At 35.4% G+C, this 16,852-nt stretch overlaps 1 protein-coding gene across 1 annotated transcript; it reads left to right on the top strand.

Moving 5' to 3' along the window:
• The first annotated feature begins 2,887 nt into the window (after positions 1 to 2,887).
• Positions 2,888 to 16,483, top strand: LOC121414172. The gene is made up of 7 exons (XM_041607246.1): positions 2,888 to 4,258; positions 6,925 to 7,238; positions 7,736 to 7,896; positions 8,730 to 8,989; positions 9,460 to 11,051; positions 11,829 to 11,957; positions 15,847 to 16,483. Exons 1-7 carry the CDS (start codon positions 3,850 to 3,852, stop codon positions 16,063 to 16,065), a joined length of 3,084 nt encoding a protein of 1,027 aa, XP_041463180.1. The 5' UTR covers positions 2,888 to 3,849; the 3' UTR covers positions 16,066 to 16,483.
• Positions 16,484 to 16,852: the final 369 nt, after the last annotated feature.

Here is a 16,852-nt window from a genome sequence, read left to right as displayed (position 1 = left end):
CGTTCACGCATCACACAAGTAATCAAACATCATTCTCATTGCACTAATTCACCAGGCTAATATGTGTTATTTTTAATTTTAGTATAGTTAAAAAGCTTTGACTATCACAAGAAAGAGGAACGTTATGAAGTATAATACCGAAAATAATTCATAGGCTTTTTTCGCGGGTAACTTCCTCTTTCTTTGTGTCTGATGATACTGGTTTTCCCCAATGTTGTTTTCTGTCAAAATTATGTGTTTGTTCTCATTCTCGTTCCAATCGAGTTGGAGCAATATAAAAGTCATGGATTTGTTAAAGGGAAGCATACATGTCATAGAACAGAGAACAAAAAATAACTTATCTGCACGATTTGAATATTGCAAACCCTAATAAATATCGCAAATGCTACAATGCACTATTTTCCAGACAACCAAATAAAGCTTAAGAGTATGAACATGGTGAAGGAAAGAGATAATGTTTGCCCAAAGAACTGCATCTTTTTTATTGCAAACGATGGTCACATGTCATATTTTGCCAGCAGCCCCAAAATCAACAGTGATTTGACAAGGGAAACCTTTCTGTAAAAAGCTACCTAGTAAGTCTTCCAAAAGAGAAAAATTGAAAATAAGTTTTCTTTAAAGAGCAATTATTCTTCTAAATACCGTGAACAAAGTTTAGAAAGGTGAATGATAGAAAGGATGCTTAGGCGCATTTTTTTCTGACTGCTTGGAAGTTTCTTGAGGATTGCACAGTGTGCACGCCTCATTTGCTTTTGGTTTAGAATGATATAACAATAAATAATTAGGGTTTATTGAGATTTTGATGTTAGTTTTTTTTTGTTTGCCTTAACATGCAGATTTTTCGTTGGAGCGAATAAAATGGAATTAAGAAAGGGTCGCGAGACAATTTCCATGTAGGTCCCTTCTTTTTCCCAGGAAAATTTGCACAAATTTTCTCGTAAAGTACCAAACGTGACTTGACAACCGAAATAAACAATAAGTTGCCCAAATGATTTTGTAATTATAAAACAAATCCTAATTTTTCTAACGTGGAAACCAAGCTGGAATATGAATCGTCAACTCCAAAAACAATCTGGACAACATTTCCCCCGCATGATTGATTTTTTTTTCAGAAAGAATAGCACTCTGCCATTACGCTGTTATCAGCATGTTTAACATGCATGATTTTTTTTAATAATTAATTTCCAGACACTCTTTGTTGTTTCGTTTGCCATTGGGATACGTCGGAATGCCATCCCTTACTCCACCTGTGTTACTTGTTTTTGTATGAGGCAAATAATTATAGTCAGACAAATCCATCGATTCAATACATGAACTAACTATAAATGATATAATCGAGATCATTAATTTCTTCCAAGACTTTAAAAGAATACATTTCAATTTCAATATCGTAATATATTTCCTGATTAAAGGTTTGTTTGTAAGTTGGAGAAGATAATGGTAACAAAAAAGAACTGTCACGAAAATTCCCGAATTACGAGAAATATAAAGTAAATTACGTGTTCAAGGATTGAACAAAGGCGCATTTAATGACTACCAATCCATGCCTAAATGTGGTGAATTTACTGATTCATAACAATTTTGTCATATATTTGTATCATTATTTATAGTATTCTTGCTATTATCATTTCTACGACTGCCACTACTACTTCAACTACTACTACTAATTGCCTAGTCAACAGCCACACTCCAAATCACCTCGCTGCAATTAAACTTCATTCTCATTGCACTGATAATACAAGAATACAATTCATTTTTTCGCGAGTAACTTCCTCTTTGTTTGTGTCTTATAATACCGTAAGGGCATTAGTATTCAACCCGTTTGGAGAGTTTCCTCAAATATATAGTAACATAGAATTTACCTGAATTTCAGACCCATCTTATTCTTTTTCCGTTATTTTTTTCTTCAACCAGTCTACTGTGTGCGCGGGCGATCGAATTATACGGCGACGGTTTTTGGCACTAGTGTTCAATCCGTTGGCAGTAGTATTCAACCTAGCGATGAAAGATGGTCCTGTCTCTCAATCTGCCCTTGTTCCATCCGACTATGGACTAGACCATTTGAGATGAGACCGAACAGGGAATTATTCAAAGCCAGAGACTTACATAGATCTAGATCTAATTTAGCAATATAAACCCTTTTGAGATTTGCTATCTATCCTCACTAGGTTGAATACTAGTGCAATTCAGTGCAAAAGGCCATCGGCGCATACAGTCGACAGTTTGATAAAGAAAATACCGACAACAGATTACCCTGGAAATAACAAAGGTATGAAATTAAGAAATTAAGTTTCCATATTTCTAAATATTTTTGGAAATATGTCAAAATCTTTGAATTATGCCGGGTTGAATACTAGTGCCCTTACGGTACTGGTTTTCCCAATTTTGTGTTTTCTCAAAATGATGTGTTTGTTTTCGTTCTCTTTCCAATCGAGTTGGGGCAATGGTCATGGGTTTGTTAAAAAGAAACCATACATGTCACAGAACAGAGAAACAATTAACTTATCTACAATAATTGTATATCAAACACTCTAATGAATATTAAAAATGATAAAGAATGCAAGGGTTTCTTTGGCACCATGTTTCGGGCTGCTTGGAATTTTCTTGGAGATGCCCGTATGTCGCGAATTTCGTCTCAAAATTTTCGAAAGACTTCCGAAAAAATAAAAAAAAACAATCAAAACACTGCGTTGCAAAAGAAACTACGATGAATTCTTTCCAATTGTATTGTTTACGGAAGTGCTTGGAAGGTCACGTAAGCTCCGCTCCTCAAAAGATGGTTTGGAGGTCAACCTTCCAGACGTAAAATTCGTACCGTGGTTTGAGTGAAACTTCACTGGAATTTGCCTCCGCAGTAGAGTTTGAATTCGTGATTGTGATTAAAAATCGTGACCCTAGTATGGATTCACAAGTGCTAAAAATTATTAATTAGAATTATTTTTCACTGGAATCATCGTTCAAACTACGATGTTTGTACCGTGTGAAAGGGTGGTCGATGTTATTGAAATACTCATGGTCGAGCAGACGATTGTCTGTTGTATTGGGGCACACAACAATAGATGCACCCAATGAACAAATAATTATTCTCTGAGATAAAAGCCATTGAAACACATTATTTTTTCACATATTACTCATTTAAAGGTTGTGTGTATGAAGTATTGCTTTATGAAAAATGCTCCATGTTCAATCATGTTTTGTCGTTAGCGTCAGCGATTCATGGACAGTCTTATTCTTCGTTTATTGGACGCAATATTTCAATTTTGTATCCCTCATATTATAAATGTTCCTTTTCAAAACTGGTGCAATTCATTGAATTGGAATCATTTATGCAATAAAACTAAAACTATCAAACAAATCGACACATTGGTTTATGTTCTGAAAACCAGTTAAAGAAATACAACGTGATCTGGGGTTAAAAACTATGCGAAGCTAAGCGTAAAAAATACTTTACCCAAGGCGCCTCATTTGATTGTAATGAGATCTATCCTATATTCTATACACTGTAAAAAATTGAGTGCTAGTTTCACACTTACAGTGCTTGTATAGTGACTCCACTGTAAGTGCCAAATAATGTTTTATCACTTTATTTTTTACAGTCATGGTGAATATTCTTTTTTCATTAATAATAACACGATTTTTGTACTGTTTTGAGTGCCAAAACATGCAAAATGCGATGACAACATTGATCATGTGGTTATGGAGACCTGCGTACTTCTTGTGGCTCCCGATAGTTGAACCCCAGCTTAAGACTATGAGTTCAGAATACGGGCAAGTATGTTTGTATGTGTTTATTTTAAGGATAATATATTTTGAATTTCATACTGATTCTTTTAATACATCACTACATCAATGCGTCCACTGTTTATCAATGGTACGTGTATGTTTTCTTATGACATGCAGTCTCCTGATGTCACCATGCCCGTCTCTCTTAGTGTCTGGCGTGTCAGGATCGGCACGTATCTCGGGAAGTATCGTCATGACCCGGAGAAAGAAACTGAACAATCAAACGAAAATGGCAATGCCAATAGCAAGAAGCCATCTTGCAATGGTTCTTCAAAAGATGAAAATAGCCAAAATGTCAACAAGTCTTCTCAACAACCCACGTCTTCTGACGTTGTAGACCTGAAAACCTCCCAAACCGAATCTCCAACTAACATCGACAGTACAAAAGTCAATGTGGATAGTCAGACTCTGTCGACTTCGGCTATTCCTGGTTGCGCCGCCGTCAATGGATCATCGTGTGATATCAAAAGCCCAGGTAATGTCACTCAACACACTCAACATGGATCATTTTCTATGTGTAAGATCGTTACGGTTCGGCCAGCTTGTCCAGGCTCTTGTAATACGCCATCTAGGTTACTGTAATAATTTACTCTACAGGATGCCCAATTCCAAAATAAACAGGTTACAAGTACTTCAAAATCCTGCAGTACGAGTAGTTAACCGTAAAACAATATTCCCACATCACACCGTCTTAATTGGCTCCTGGTCCAGTCGCGTGTAATGTTTAAAGTACCGTTTTTAACTTATCAGTGTCTCCATTCAATGGCTCCAAAATATATTATTAAAGGGATGGGCAGAAAATGATATTATTTGAACAGATAAAGAAAAGTTGGACAAAGAAAACACTGGAATTTTGAACAAAATCGGACAAGAAATAACAAAGTTATGGCATTTTAAACAATTGCATTATTCCGGTGAAATAGTTCTCGGCTTGTCTTCATGACTATTCAATGAGCAGATTGATGATGTTATATCCCCACTTGTCCTGTTGTATTTTATTATATGATTTTCCTCTACTGTTCTACCAAGAACTAAAACAATTGGATTGACAACTGATGAGGTGTATTAGGTATATATTTCTGCAGCTTATTTTATCATATTGGAGACACATCATAAACACAAATATGAACAAATGAAACAATTATGATTTAATGTAATAACATAAAAAAGGTAAAATGGGGATGAGACATCGTCAACACACCTAATGAATAATCATGAGGACGTGCATTTTAAGGGGAATAAAAACTTTGGAACAAGTAGGCTTGTGTTGGAAAAGAAAAATCAAAGAATAAGAACAAAGAAAGTATGAGATAAATCGGACAAATAATAATAAAGTTATGAGCATTTGAATATTGCAATCACTAATGCTATGGAGACCCTCTAATTGGCAATGCGACTAGAATGTGTGATGTCACATGTGAACAACTTTCCCTTTGATGGACTATAACATACCCTCAAAATGTCTCTTTTTGCTTTTTCTTATGGTGATACAAACTCTTTATCCATGATGTATTCTTTAAAAATCTGTATTACATGCCCTCCTATAGAAAGAACACATGATGTACTTATAGATGTGATAAAAGAGGCAATTTAAGTGAAATATATATTAAAGTAATGGGGAGAGTTGTTCACAAGTGACATCACACATCCTAGTCGCATTGCCAATTTGAGGATCTCCATAGCATTAGTGATCGCAATATTAAAATTCTCATAACTTTCTTATTATTCGTCTGATTTTCCCCAACTTTCGTTAATCTATTTCTTTGATTTTTCTGTTTTCACACAAGCTATCTTGTTCCAAAGGTCTCATTTTCCTTTAACTGTTTTTATAAAACATTGCTAAACTTGAAATTCAATTATTGCGTTATTTGTTATCCGATTTTGATGGAATTCTCAGCATTTTGCTCTGTGAATCGTACCCTTTTTAGTTAGATTTAAAGGTCAAGTCTACCACAGAAAAATGTTGATTTGAATCAATAGAGAAAAATCAGACAAGCACAATGCTGAAAATTTCATCAAAATCGGATGTAATAAGAAAGTTATGACATTTCAAAGTTTTGCTTATTTTCAACAAAATAGTTATGTGAACGAGCCAGTTAATTCCAAATGAGAGAGTCGATGATGTTACTCACTCACTGTTTCTGTTGTATTTTTATTGTTTGAATTATACAATATTTCAATTTTTACGAATTTGACGATTAGGACATCCTTGCCTGAAACACAAAATGTTAAAATAATGGAATTCCACGTGTTGAGGGAGGAATTAAACTTCATTTCACATGACAATGACGAGAAAATAGAAACATTTCATATTTCATATAATAAAAAACAAAAGAAATAGTGAGTGATTGATGTCATCAACTCTCTCTCTTGGATAACTTTCTTATTTTACATCCGATTTTGATGAAATTTTCAGTGTTATGCTTGTTGAATTTTTCTATTTTTATTCATATCAATTTTTAGTTGGGGTGGACTTGTCCTTTAAATATCCTCAACCCGGAGCATCTCTTTAATTGTTTACTGAAGTATATACCAGCTCACAATCTTAGACCAGCTTAAAATGATCGTCTGAATAATTTATACTATTGCTCAGATCACGTTATAGAAGGCGATTCTTTGCCCATGCTGCCCCTTCACCTTATAATACCACCCCATCATAATTATCTTTAGAACTCTTCTACACCCAAGATGAAATCCATTTGAAAAAAAACATACTTAATTAAGAAGAAAAATATTGAGTTTTTAATAGTGCCATGATGTCCAGCAAATTTTCTTTGCTTTATTTGTTTTGTTCTAAAATCGCATAGGGACGCATTTGACAGTGATCAAGGTGATATGTGCTATATAAAGTATATAATTTAAGAATGCTGGTATTATGATAGGTATGATTATCATTATTATTAGTGTTACACTCTAAAAAACAAATAGCTAATTTAGCTCTTAAACAGTGTGTATAGTGACTGTACCACGGAGTGCTTATTTGTCTAGTTCAAAATTCAGAACGAGAAAAATCAGCACTCCGAAGTGCAGTCGCTATACACGTTCTTTAAGAGATAAATTAGCTCTTCGTTTTTAGAGTGTATTATTATTATTATGGATCTCTGTGCGCTGCTCACCGCACGCTTTCAACTTGTTCCACAGACAAAGAATCCAATCCTGTACCGGATCCTTCTGACGCTAAACCTACCAACCCTTGTGACGAGGACGAGTTGGACATGAGATATATAACCATTCCTCACGCATCACGTCAAATTAGTAAACCAGACCAACCAGACTGCTTATCGGATTCAACCCCACAGTTACATGTAGCTAGAGCCATCACTGGTGATCAGGATGACAGCAAACATGACGAGGAGACATCAAACCCTTTACCGTCGGGAACAGATTACGAATCTCCGCCTAGATCTATAATGAATCTACTAGGCAACGCTGAAAACATATCATCTTGTACCAGGGTAGGTGCGATATGTAAAATCTATTTCTTGACTAGAACTACTTTTGTCTCACTTAGAATAATTAGGAACACAATGTTATCAGGATAATACGAAAAACAACAATCAAAGCCATCCGAAAGGTAGCTGTTTTTTTAATATTACCTACCGAGATATATCTAGCAAAAAGTAAAGAAAGAGGGTGTCTGGCGAATATTATAGCAACTTCTAATAGTATGAGTTAAGCATACCTAATAATATACCTGTAAAACAATTAATTTAGTTTGGAAATTGTATTCTAAAGATAATTCAAGATATTATTAATGGTGATTTTGACACAAACACTCAAATAAACCGTCATGTAATGTTAAGTAATGCGTATGTTGGGTCTAACATCTGCAAAAAAGAGAGTCGGAAAGATTTGAATTTAATAGAACTACAAAGAACAGTTTTCAATGTAAATTGTGTATTACTGTTGTCTTTATGTTTTCCCTCTATGTTACTCCCTTCGTAATCAAAAGGTCGCAGAGTATCATGAAACACCAATCTCTCCAGTCAGTAGACATGACAGATCGCCCCCATCTCATGGTGATGTAATCAAAAGGAGATACTCTTGTCATATAACCAACGTGCTCCTACTGCGGTCTGGTGACGTTGAGTCTAACCCGGGTCCAAATACCAAGTAAGCAAATTGAATTAAGTTCCTTAATGTGACAGTGTAACAAATTAATTCCTATTTTCAACATTGGATGATTATATTCTTGTACAGTCCAATGACATTTGACGGAAATCGAGTGCGTCGCTTGATTACGCAAATACTGCTTTTAACGACTTGTTCAGCCTCAAGCTGCAACAGTCCAGCTTTTGCATCATACACTCAAAAAAATTCTTGGACACTTATAAAAGTCAAAATATTCCATATCGATATTTGATCAAAGGCAAATTATTGTATATGAGCATGACCAGACAATATTCCTCTTCCAGTATGACATGAAATTTTCATGTGAACAATCATGCATGGGTGGTTAAATGCTTTAAACAATAGCAATGTCAGTAAAAGAAAATTGCAAGAAATGGACCGTTCAAATGCTAATGATCATGGCCATCCTGTAGGCATACATTCAACAATTTCAACAGGTGGTTATCCTTTGAATTACATGCTCAGGGATGCATCATGAGATGCATAATGAGATGGATCATGCATGACTGTTCACATGAAAATGTCATGTCATACTGGAAGAGGAATATTGTCTGGTCGTGTTGACAGACAATAATTTGCCTTTAACCAAATATTTATATGGAATATTGTAACTTTTATAAATGTCCAAGAACTTTTTTTTGCTGAGTGTATATAATCATTTTATTATTATTGATGGGTAAAAACTAATTGCATCTATATGAAAAACTTTAAAGGATATTCATAATACCAATCTTTTCCCGAACATATAGTCTACAAATATAAAAGGTAATGTGGGAGCTCGATTCTGATTCATTCTCTCCACAATATGCCCATAGGAATCTAACTGAGCATGAGTTACATCTCCTTGCTGACGGTATGGATCCATCAGACTTCAGGAAGGTGGGGCTAGCTCTAGGATTCACTGAGGCTCAACTAAGTCGGTTTGAGAGAGATAACATTGGGAACATAATGCAAGCTACCTATAAGATGCTTTGCGAGTGGCTGAAGACAGTACGAGATAATAAAGCACGGGAGATACTATCCAACAAGTTAAAAAACATCAAACTGGTACAGCTTGCCGACAGTTTACTGAACGGTGATTAACATCACGTATCCTACTGCTATGTAGAGAAAATATAGTAATGATAATGTTATATAAATTAAAATAATAACAATGAGAGTTTGAGGAAGGATGATGGACACAATAAAGTCGATAATGATAAATGATACGTAAAAGTAAATGATATTTATAAAATGAGAATGCAAATGACGATACTGATAAAAAAATGTTCATTGATATAGAATTTGAAAAAAAATTATCACGAGAGTGTAAAAGTATTTCTTGATTTTGTTTGTTAGCCATAATGAAGTGTAAAACTCAAATAATTCTGAAATTTACATTAAGTATTTCCAAAGTCATGAAAGTATGCTAAAAACAGCAGCAAGAAAACATAAGGACTATTAACAAATAACACGGAATATCAACTAAAGGTAGGGTATACATATTTAATTACATTTTATTAGTTAGTTAGTCTTAATGACATGCTATTTTCTATCTTACTACAGGTCAGGTTGGTGATCACATACCATCACTGACGGAAGAGGAATTCCAGAATGTCATAAAAGCGGTCAAAGAATATTATTCAATTCACAACTGTCAGATTCAAGCAGATCCACTGAACAGTGGCATTTTATTCAAGTTTGATGAGATCTTCACCAACCTAATGTTGATGGAAGAAAATAAGAAGACAACAAGAAAGGCACCGCTACTCTACGATAACTTGCTCAAGACTAAAGTCAACGGAGTTCTACCTAAACGGTTGCTGGTTGAAGGTGAAGGAGGTGTGGGGAAGACAACTCTTTGTGCAAAGATTGCTTGGGACTGGATTCATGGAGCAGGCTACCAAGAGTTCAAACTGGTACTTCTCGTCCTTCTTCGTGACGTAAGTGATAAGACTATTGGAGAGATAATAATGTCTTACCTCCCAGACGACATTGAGATTACAGCCATGCAGCTAAACAAGCATATCTTCTCCCACCAGAAAGACATCTTTCTTGTTCTGGACGGCCTAGACGAGTTAGCTGGTGATCTAAACAACCCTAACCAGATCGCCTTGATCATCTTAAATCGGCTGTTCAAGTCAGGGAGAGTGCTAATTACATCAAGAGGATGGAAATCAGATGAGATACGGAAGATTAGTGAGCTTAGAAAGCTCTATGCTTTCATTGCGGTCGAAGGTTTTTCTGCTAAAAATCTGTCTGCCTACATCACTAAGTTCTTCCATCCAGACACAACTTTGGCTGAAGATTTGAATCGATTCATATCAAACAACGATGTGATCAGAGAGAACATGGCCCCATTCCCAATATACACAGTAATGCTTTGCATCATGTGGAAAGACTTCGACGGCGAACGGCGAAGTGCAATGTTCAAGTTGCAAACGTATTCCCAACTGTTTGATGAGATGATCCACTTTTTAGTAGACCATTATCTTTCCAAGCTCGATTCCTCTGCTAGTAATATTGATGGAGAAATGGATAAGAAACGGAAGGACATTCTACGTCATCTATCCAATATCGGTTGCCTAGCCTTGCAGGGGCTCCATGAAAGGAGACTGGTGTTCACTGAAGAAGAATTTCACAGATTGCCGGGTTCTGTGGATACAGGTTGCCAAGTTGCAGTACTCACTAAACAAACGCAAACTCCCTCTCGGAGAGACAGAAGACACCATTCTCATTCTGCAGTCTCATCTGTCCAGTTCCCTCATAAGCTGTTTCAGGAGTATCTATCAGGGATGTATCTGGCATCTCTTCACAACTCAAACAGAAGTGAGTACGACGGGTTGATGAAGGATATAATTAAAAAAGCAAGTGAATTCCGTGAGCTTCTGTACTTCACCTCAGCCCAACAGAAGGAGGTCGGATGGGATATCATAACTCGTCTCATAGCATCAACGACAACGCGATCAACGAGATATAGGCGTATCGATGATGACTACATTGTTGATGCAGCATATGAGAGTCAAGACCAAACAGTGGCTAAAGCTGTGGCAGATCATCTATCGACTTCATCCAGAAAGATACTTGAGATCGGGGAGAAGAAGATACCGGCGCACACAGTAGCGGGACATATCTTCATCATGAATCATCGCAATGTGGTAAGTAAAGTTTCAAAAGCAATTCATACAGGAATAGCAACAGTCAAATTTTAAAGGGCAAATTTACTCTAACGAAAAATTTGTTCTTAAAAATTGCAGATGAAATAGTGAATAAAATATTAAGAGTGGTCTATACCTGGGCCAAACGTCCTATTTTTGTCATTTCGATACGCCAACCTTTTTTTATTCCTTTTATTGCATTTTAACATGAAATGACAATATTATTACTTTTTTTATCTCGCGTTCGAGAAAAAAGTGTGCCGGGCCTAAATTCAAAATAGCCGCCACCCCCAAGAAAAATAAACAATAACATTTTTGGCCACAATCTGTATTTGATTACCCTTTTCTCTGCATTTGCTGTCTATTTATATGATATTGGGGTAAGGCAATTTGCTTTTCCAAATTATCATTACTTTTAAATCATTTTTTGTAGAGCTAAAAGGTGATTTTATTAAAATGTTACATTTGTTTACCTTTTCTAAAGCTCAGAAAGTAAGTTTAATAATATTATGGTTAACTGGATATTGGATATATATATAAACTTGTGTCATTAGAAGTGAGCTACTGAGGTTTAACATTAGATAAGACATATCTGTAATGATTACCTTTTGGCTGATGTACATGATGTTTAGTGTTAAGCTTTAGCATAAGCTCTCCAAGTTGAAAGAGTATATATTTCTTTAAATGTCAGAATTTTATTTTCAAGTATAGATTACGTGTATGTGTGATACGATTTTATTTTTTATCTTTTCTCATAAATGATGTGCATACTTGGAGGACCTGGCTGACTTCATGTGCTCCTCATCTACTCTGAGATCAGCATGGATCGCTATCTCTGCAGGCCGAGTAGAGGATATGCATGAAAATTTATCCGAGGTGCTTGCTGATAACGCCACTCATTCGAAAGTACGTATTAAAATTATTATTATTTGTTCATGTTTATACTTACTTATTCAAAATTATTGTGCGTTTCACCCAACAAATGACGTGTTCGCAGTTTACAGTTAATTTCAATAGATTATCATAGTGTGTATAATCGTTGTAAAAATAATCATAAATTATTATCATGTCCGGTAATTGGAAATGTTTTGTAATACCTTCTACATCTATCTCCGGGAATTAAGAGCACTTTTTAATAGTCAATATTCTCTTATAAAGGTTAATTTGCTAAATCTGTGGCTGCTTTAAACACCATATTTACTGGTAATTAGTGGCGTATTATTTTTTAATATCTGTGAGCGATTAGAAATAAAATGGAATTATGAAATTCATTTGTGGAAGATTTTAGCGATGATTTTCAGAAAATATCTCATTCTGTTTGAATTAATTTTGTTCTTGCTTGAGCGAACACGGAACATTTTTGTTTGGGGTTAAAAAAGAGGCATGCGCTTGAATTGCAGAATATGAGTAATATGATGATTAGACTTCTTGCTAATCAGGAGACTCCTACTTGACCTTTTCATCATCTGTGCCACAATTTTCGAATTATGCTGTCAGATTTTATTTACAAATCTATTTATTCATTTTAATTATTTTGTTTTTCTCAGTTGATTTTCTCTTACGCTTTAATTTTCCTTGATAAGGAACTGAGAAAAGAATATATTTTTTTCAACCCAAGCAAGAAGATTTGCATGATTAATTGTGACAATTTGTGATTATTCAAATCCTTTTATAATGTAAAAAAAATATGTTATGTACCGTGAAAAGATATGAATCTCTTTTGTCAAGGGGTCATTTATTCCTTGACCAAGTTTAATTGCTTGACAGGAAACACAGGAAGGCATTCATGTCTTTCAATGACAATGGTTTATTGGGTCAATTTTGAAGGAGCTAGATATGGCAGCTGAGGTAAAATGTATTAAAAAGCTGTGAGCGAGTGAAGTGAGCACGCAAATATTCCCACTTTTTTATTACAATGTAAAATTATGTGATAGATTTTGACATAATATTTAGAAAATAATATCATATTTTACTTTTTATCCTTCCTTTTATTTCCTGTCCACTTTTTTTCTTGGTCATGATTGTTTTTAATTGAGGGGGAGGGGGAGCATCCTAAACCCCCGCCCATCATTTGTGTGGCACTGTTCAAAAGGCACCATAACCTTTGTAGCACACAATTAAAGAATTTGAAAAAAAAATCCACGCTCTCCCATACTCCAGTTGAAGCAAAATTATTTTAGCTTGAAGATGGAATATTCAAAGCTAACAGAGAGCATATTAAAAACAACAGAATAATTCAAGCAAATAGATAAATCTGAAAATAAATTTGATCACATGATGTGAAGATTATGGCAAAGAGAAAGAAAAGGTTAAGAGGAAGTGCTAAATAGCAAGAAGTCCGATCATCATGTTTATAATTTTATGCCATTTTGGCGAAATCCTCCTTTTTAACCCCAGACAAAACATTCCGTGTTCGAAACTGTTTTTCTTAAATAGCATTTGAAAGATATGACCTAAGAACACCTATTAACACCAAAATATAGACATTAAAATTGGAAACAAATATTTTATATACTTCACATCTGTCCCGTTTTTATACACACTGTAGTACCGGTTTATTTATGTTGATTTAGCGTTCGGTTGGACGTATGTATAGGTTATGTAGGGCTGTTTACCGTCATTACACCCCCCCCCCCCCCTTTAAAAAAAGAACCTGACCAATAAAGCAAGATACTATTCCGATGTCACTTAGTATGTGTGTAGAGTCGGATTCAATTTTCTTTGTGATTTTACTTGTTTTTATTTGCATATTTCTTCGGTTTGGCTCATAAGAACAAAGGACTTGTGAACTTCAATTAGTCCGATTTCGATAGCGCTTATTATCATGTGGGTGCGTCGTGGTGTAGTGGTTCGGACTCTCGTCTTTCAAACAAAGGGTCATGGGTTCGCATCCTAGCCATTGTGTGTTTTCCGTCAGCAAGAAACCGATCAACACTGTGCTGCACTCAACCCAGGTGAATTGGCACATGCTCGAGCGCATGTACGTGTTTCATCGTAAAAAAGTTTCATATTTACCAATAATAACAATATACTTGTTTCATTGGTAGGGTGTAATGCATAGACACATATACATGTAACATAAATGAAATTGAAAATAGAAACATTAATGTTATAATTATAACGGTATCTCGTTTTCAATGATACTCAAAACGTTACTAATCTAGTCTTTCCGAAAGCTACAAATCGTTAGTAAGTATAACTAACTCATTTTAATAACTCTTTAAGTAAGCTACAATATGAGCATCATTCACCAAATTTATCTGTTTTCAAAATGAGCTGGTACTCATCAAAGAATGCTTACTTTTTTGTGTCAATATGGTTTGACAGTGAATTTTGTTTGATTATGGTTTTAAGGAAGAACATAATCATATGCATAACTGCATGTGTCGATCCTGGAGGAATATGATATATTATATATAAATGGGGGGGGGGGAGCTCTATTATCAAGAATTAAATGTAAATCATCCCACTTATCCCATATTGATGTACACATGCGTGACACACACACAAACGCACACACATACACAAAACGCGTTTAAAGATATGTTTTACTGTTTTTGTGGGCGGGCCGCGCGTGCACTCACTAAGGGTATAAAAAACACCGATTTTCAAGAAAAAGGGTGGTTTTGAAAGACTGCTCAATGGCCAATCGCGGGGTCACCTCGTATTTACAGTATTGTTTTTCCCCCAAGCTATTTTCCCGGGGCCTTTTCCTCCTCTTTTCTGAAAAGTGCTCGGGTTTTCCCGATTGTACAAAACTTGTTTAGAAGTCGTATTCTGGCGGCAACTTGTTTAGGGCCCAACATGTGTAAGTGAAGCCCGCGAAAACCTTCTTTACGGTGTTTTTATTTTTTGCGCACAGAATAACTCGTATAAGGGGTGTGTGGAAATAATTTGGTCACGCATGTGTACATCAGTATATTTTGACTGCTCCTCCCCGGGCCACTAATAATATACAGTAACATTATAACAACCAAGCGGCGACATTTTACATTGCCTGACGAAGACTAGGTGCAGTCGAGACATCGCAATTATAGTTTACTTTATCGTGAGGCAACATATCAAATCATACAGCGATTTCTTTACTACCACGATGATCAACATCTTCCGCACTAATCTTGATTTCATTTTACCTTCCATATTGGCATCTGTTCATTGTGTTTTTCAAGCGTATACTTGATTTACAAGTTGAAATGCTTATAACAATGGCTTGATATAAGTACATTCTGATGAAAATGTAGAATAGTGTGTATTTATATCCTACAAATTAAAGCCAGTATGCTGATTGGTCTAAATAGCATCATGTGACCAAACATATTCACACTATTTTACCATGATGTTGAAAATAAAATGGCCACTGAAGGATATATACTATTCTGTGTGACGTGCAATCTCTCCGACCATGCTCCGACGCACCGGTCAGCGAGGTGTCTAGACAAGGCAAGTCCCGTGAAAGAACGGCGCAGGTACTAATCAATGATCCACTGATTGCATGGCTTCAGGTTCAGATTAAAATGGAATGAATTACGAGTACAAGAACTAATTTAGCAAGATCTATCGTTCTAACTCATAAAACGGTAGAATATATAAAAAAAAATATTCCAGGCCTTTATTTCGAAAGTATAGAGGGGATTATTCACCCTTGGTAATTGCTTTTTGCTAAAAATAGCAAACCTCGGAAAAAATAATTCCCACTATTCTTATTCAAAGCCTGGTATATTTGTATAATGGCTCATGCAGGCCCTTGTTTGATGACGTATTTTTTTCTTTCTTCGTTATGTCATTATTATTCCAGATTGAGGATCTTCATATAATACGTATTGATCTCAGTCAACATCTGTCTGCATCACGTGATCTCGCTCAGTTCATTTGTAAGATGCCTCATCTCAGGGAACTTCGTCTCGGTGATAAATATAAAAACGCCAGTCCCTCACTTCATGAAGAGTTCTATTCAACGTTATCCTCCTTAGCATCATCCGCAAAGGTATATTTTCACCTCATTTTCGTTTTTTGAACGAAAATTAAATAACAACTTGCCCCAATTAGTATAGCCACAAGGATGATATATTATTATTATGATAATCATTTGATTTTACCTTCCATTTGTCCATAGTCACATCTGTTTAATGTGCAATTTGAAACATATACATTTATACTTAATACAAGTTTGATTATGCAGCTATGCATACATAATACGAAATGACCAGTCTTTCATTCTGTATGTTGCATAATTTTAAGCCATGGTTATGTGACACATTGATAGATCCTTGTCATTTGATTGGTTGTTTGATATCAATCATTCAGCCCATTTTACAATGACGACATCAACCGTGCAATGTTGGATCCATACGATTTTGTCCATTGCACGTGCGCATGTTGCATGTACGCCACAATCAACAAATCAATTTATTTTGCATCGAAATTCATGAATTTTATATAAATGAATAGACATTTGTAGTGTCATATAAACCAAATAATGAAAGTTATTATCATTCGTGCAATAGACAGAATACTTCATTCGGTGAAGGGTGAAATGAATGATCAATTCAACTCGGCTACGCCTTGTTGAATGGATCTTTTGATTTTTCACCTCATGAAATATTCTGTCCATTGCACTCATTAACATTCATGATTTGTATACTATCGATGTCAAATAAGAAGGGGGATGTCTTTCAACTCGAATCTATTCCTCTGAAGGTAGAATAGAGTGTAGTGGTTGATGACGTATTTATGTTTTTTCATCATCTGTTGCTACTATTATTCCAGATTGAGCGTCTTGATATCACACGTATTGATCTTAG

Source organism: Lytechinus variegatus, chromosome 4 (genome assembly GCF_018143015.1).
Source record: "Lytechinus variegatus isolate NC3 chromosome 4, Lvar_3.0, whole genome shotgun sequence".
NCBI classification, from domain to species: Eukaryota; Metazoa; Echinodermata; class Echinoidea; order Temnopleuroida; family Toxopneustidae; genus Lytechinus; species Lytechinus variegatus.
Note: the sequence above shows the minus strand (reverse complement) of the source record. Positions and strands in the feature narration are given on the sequence as shown.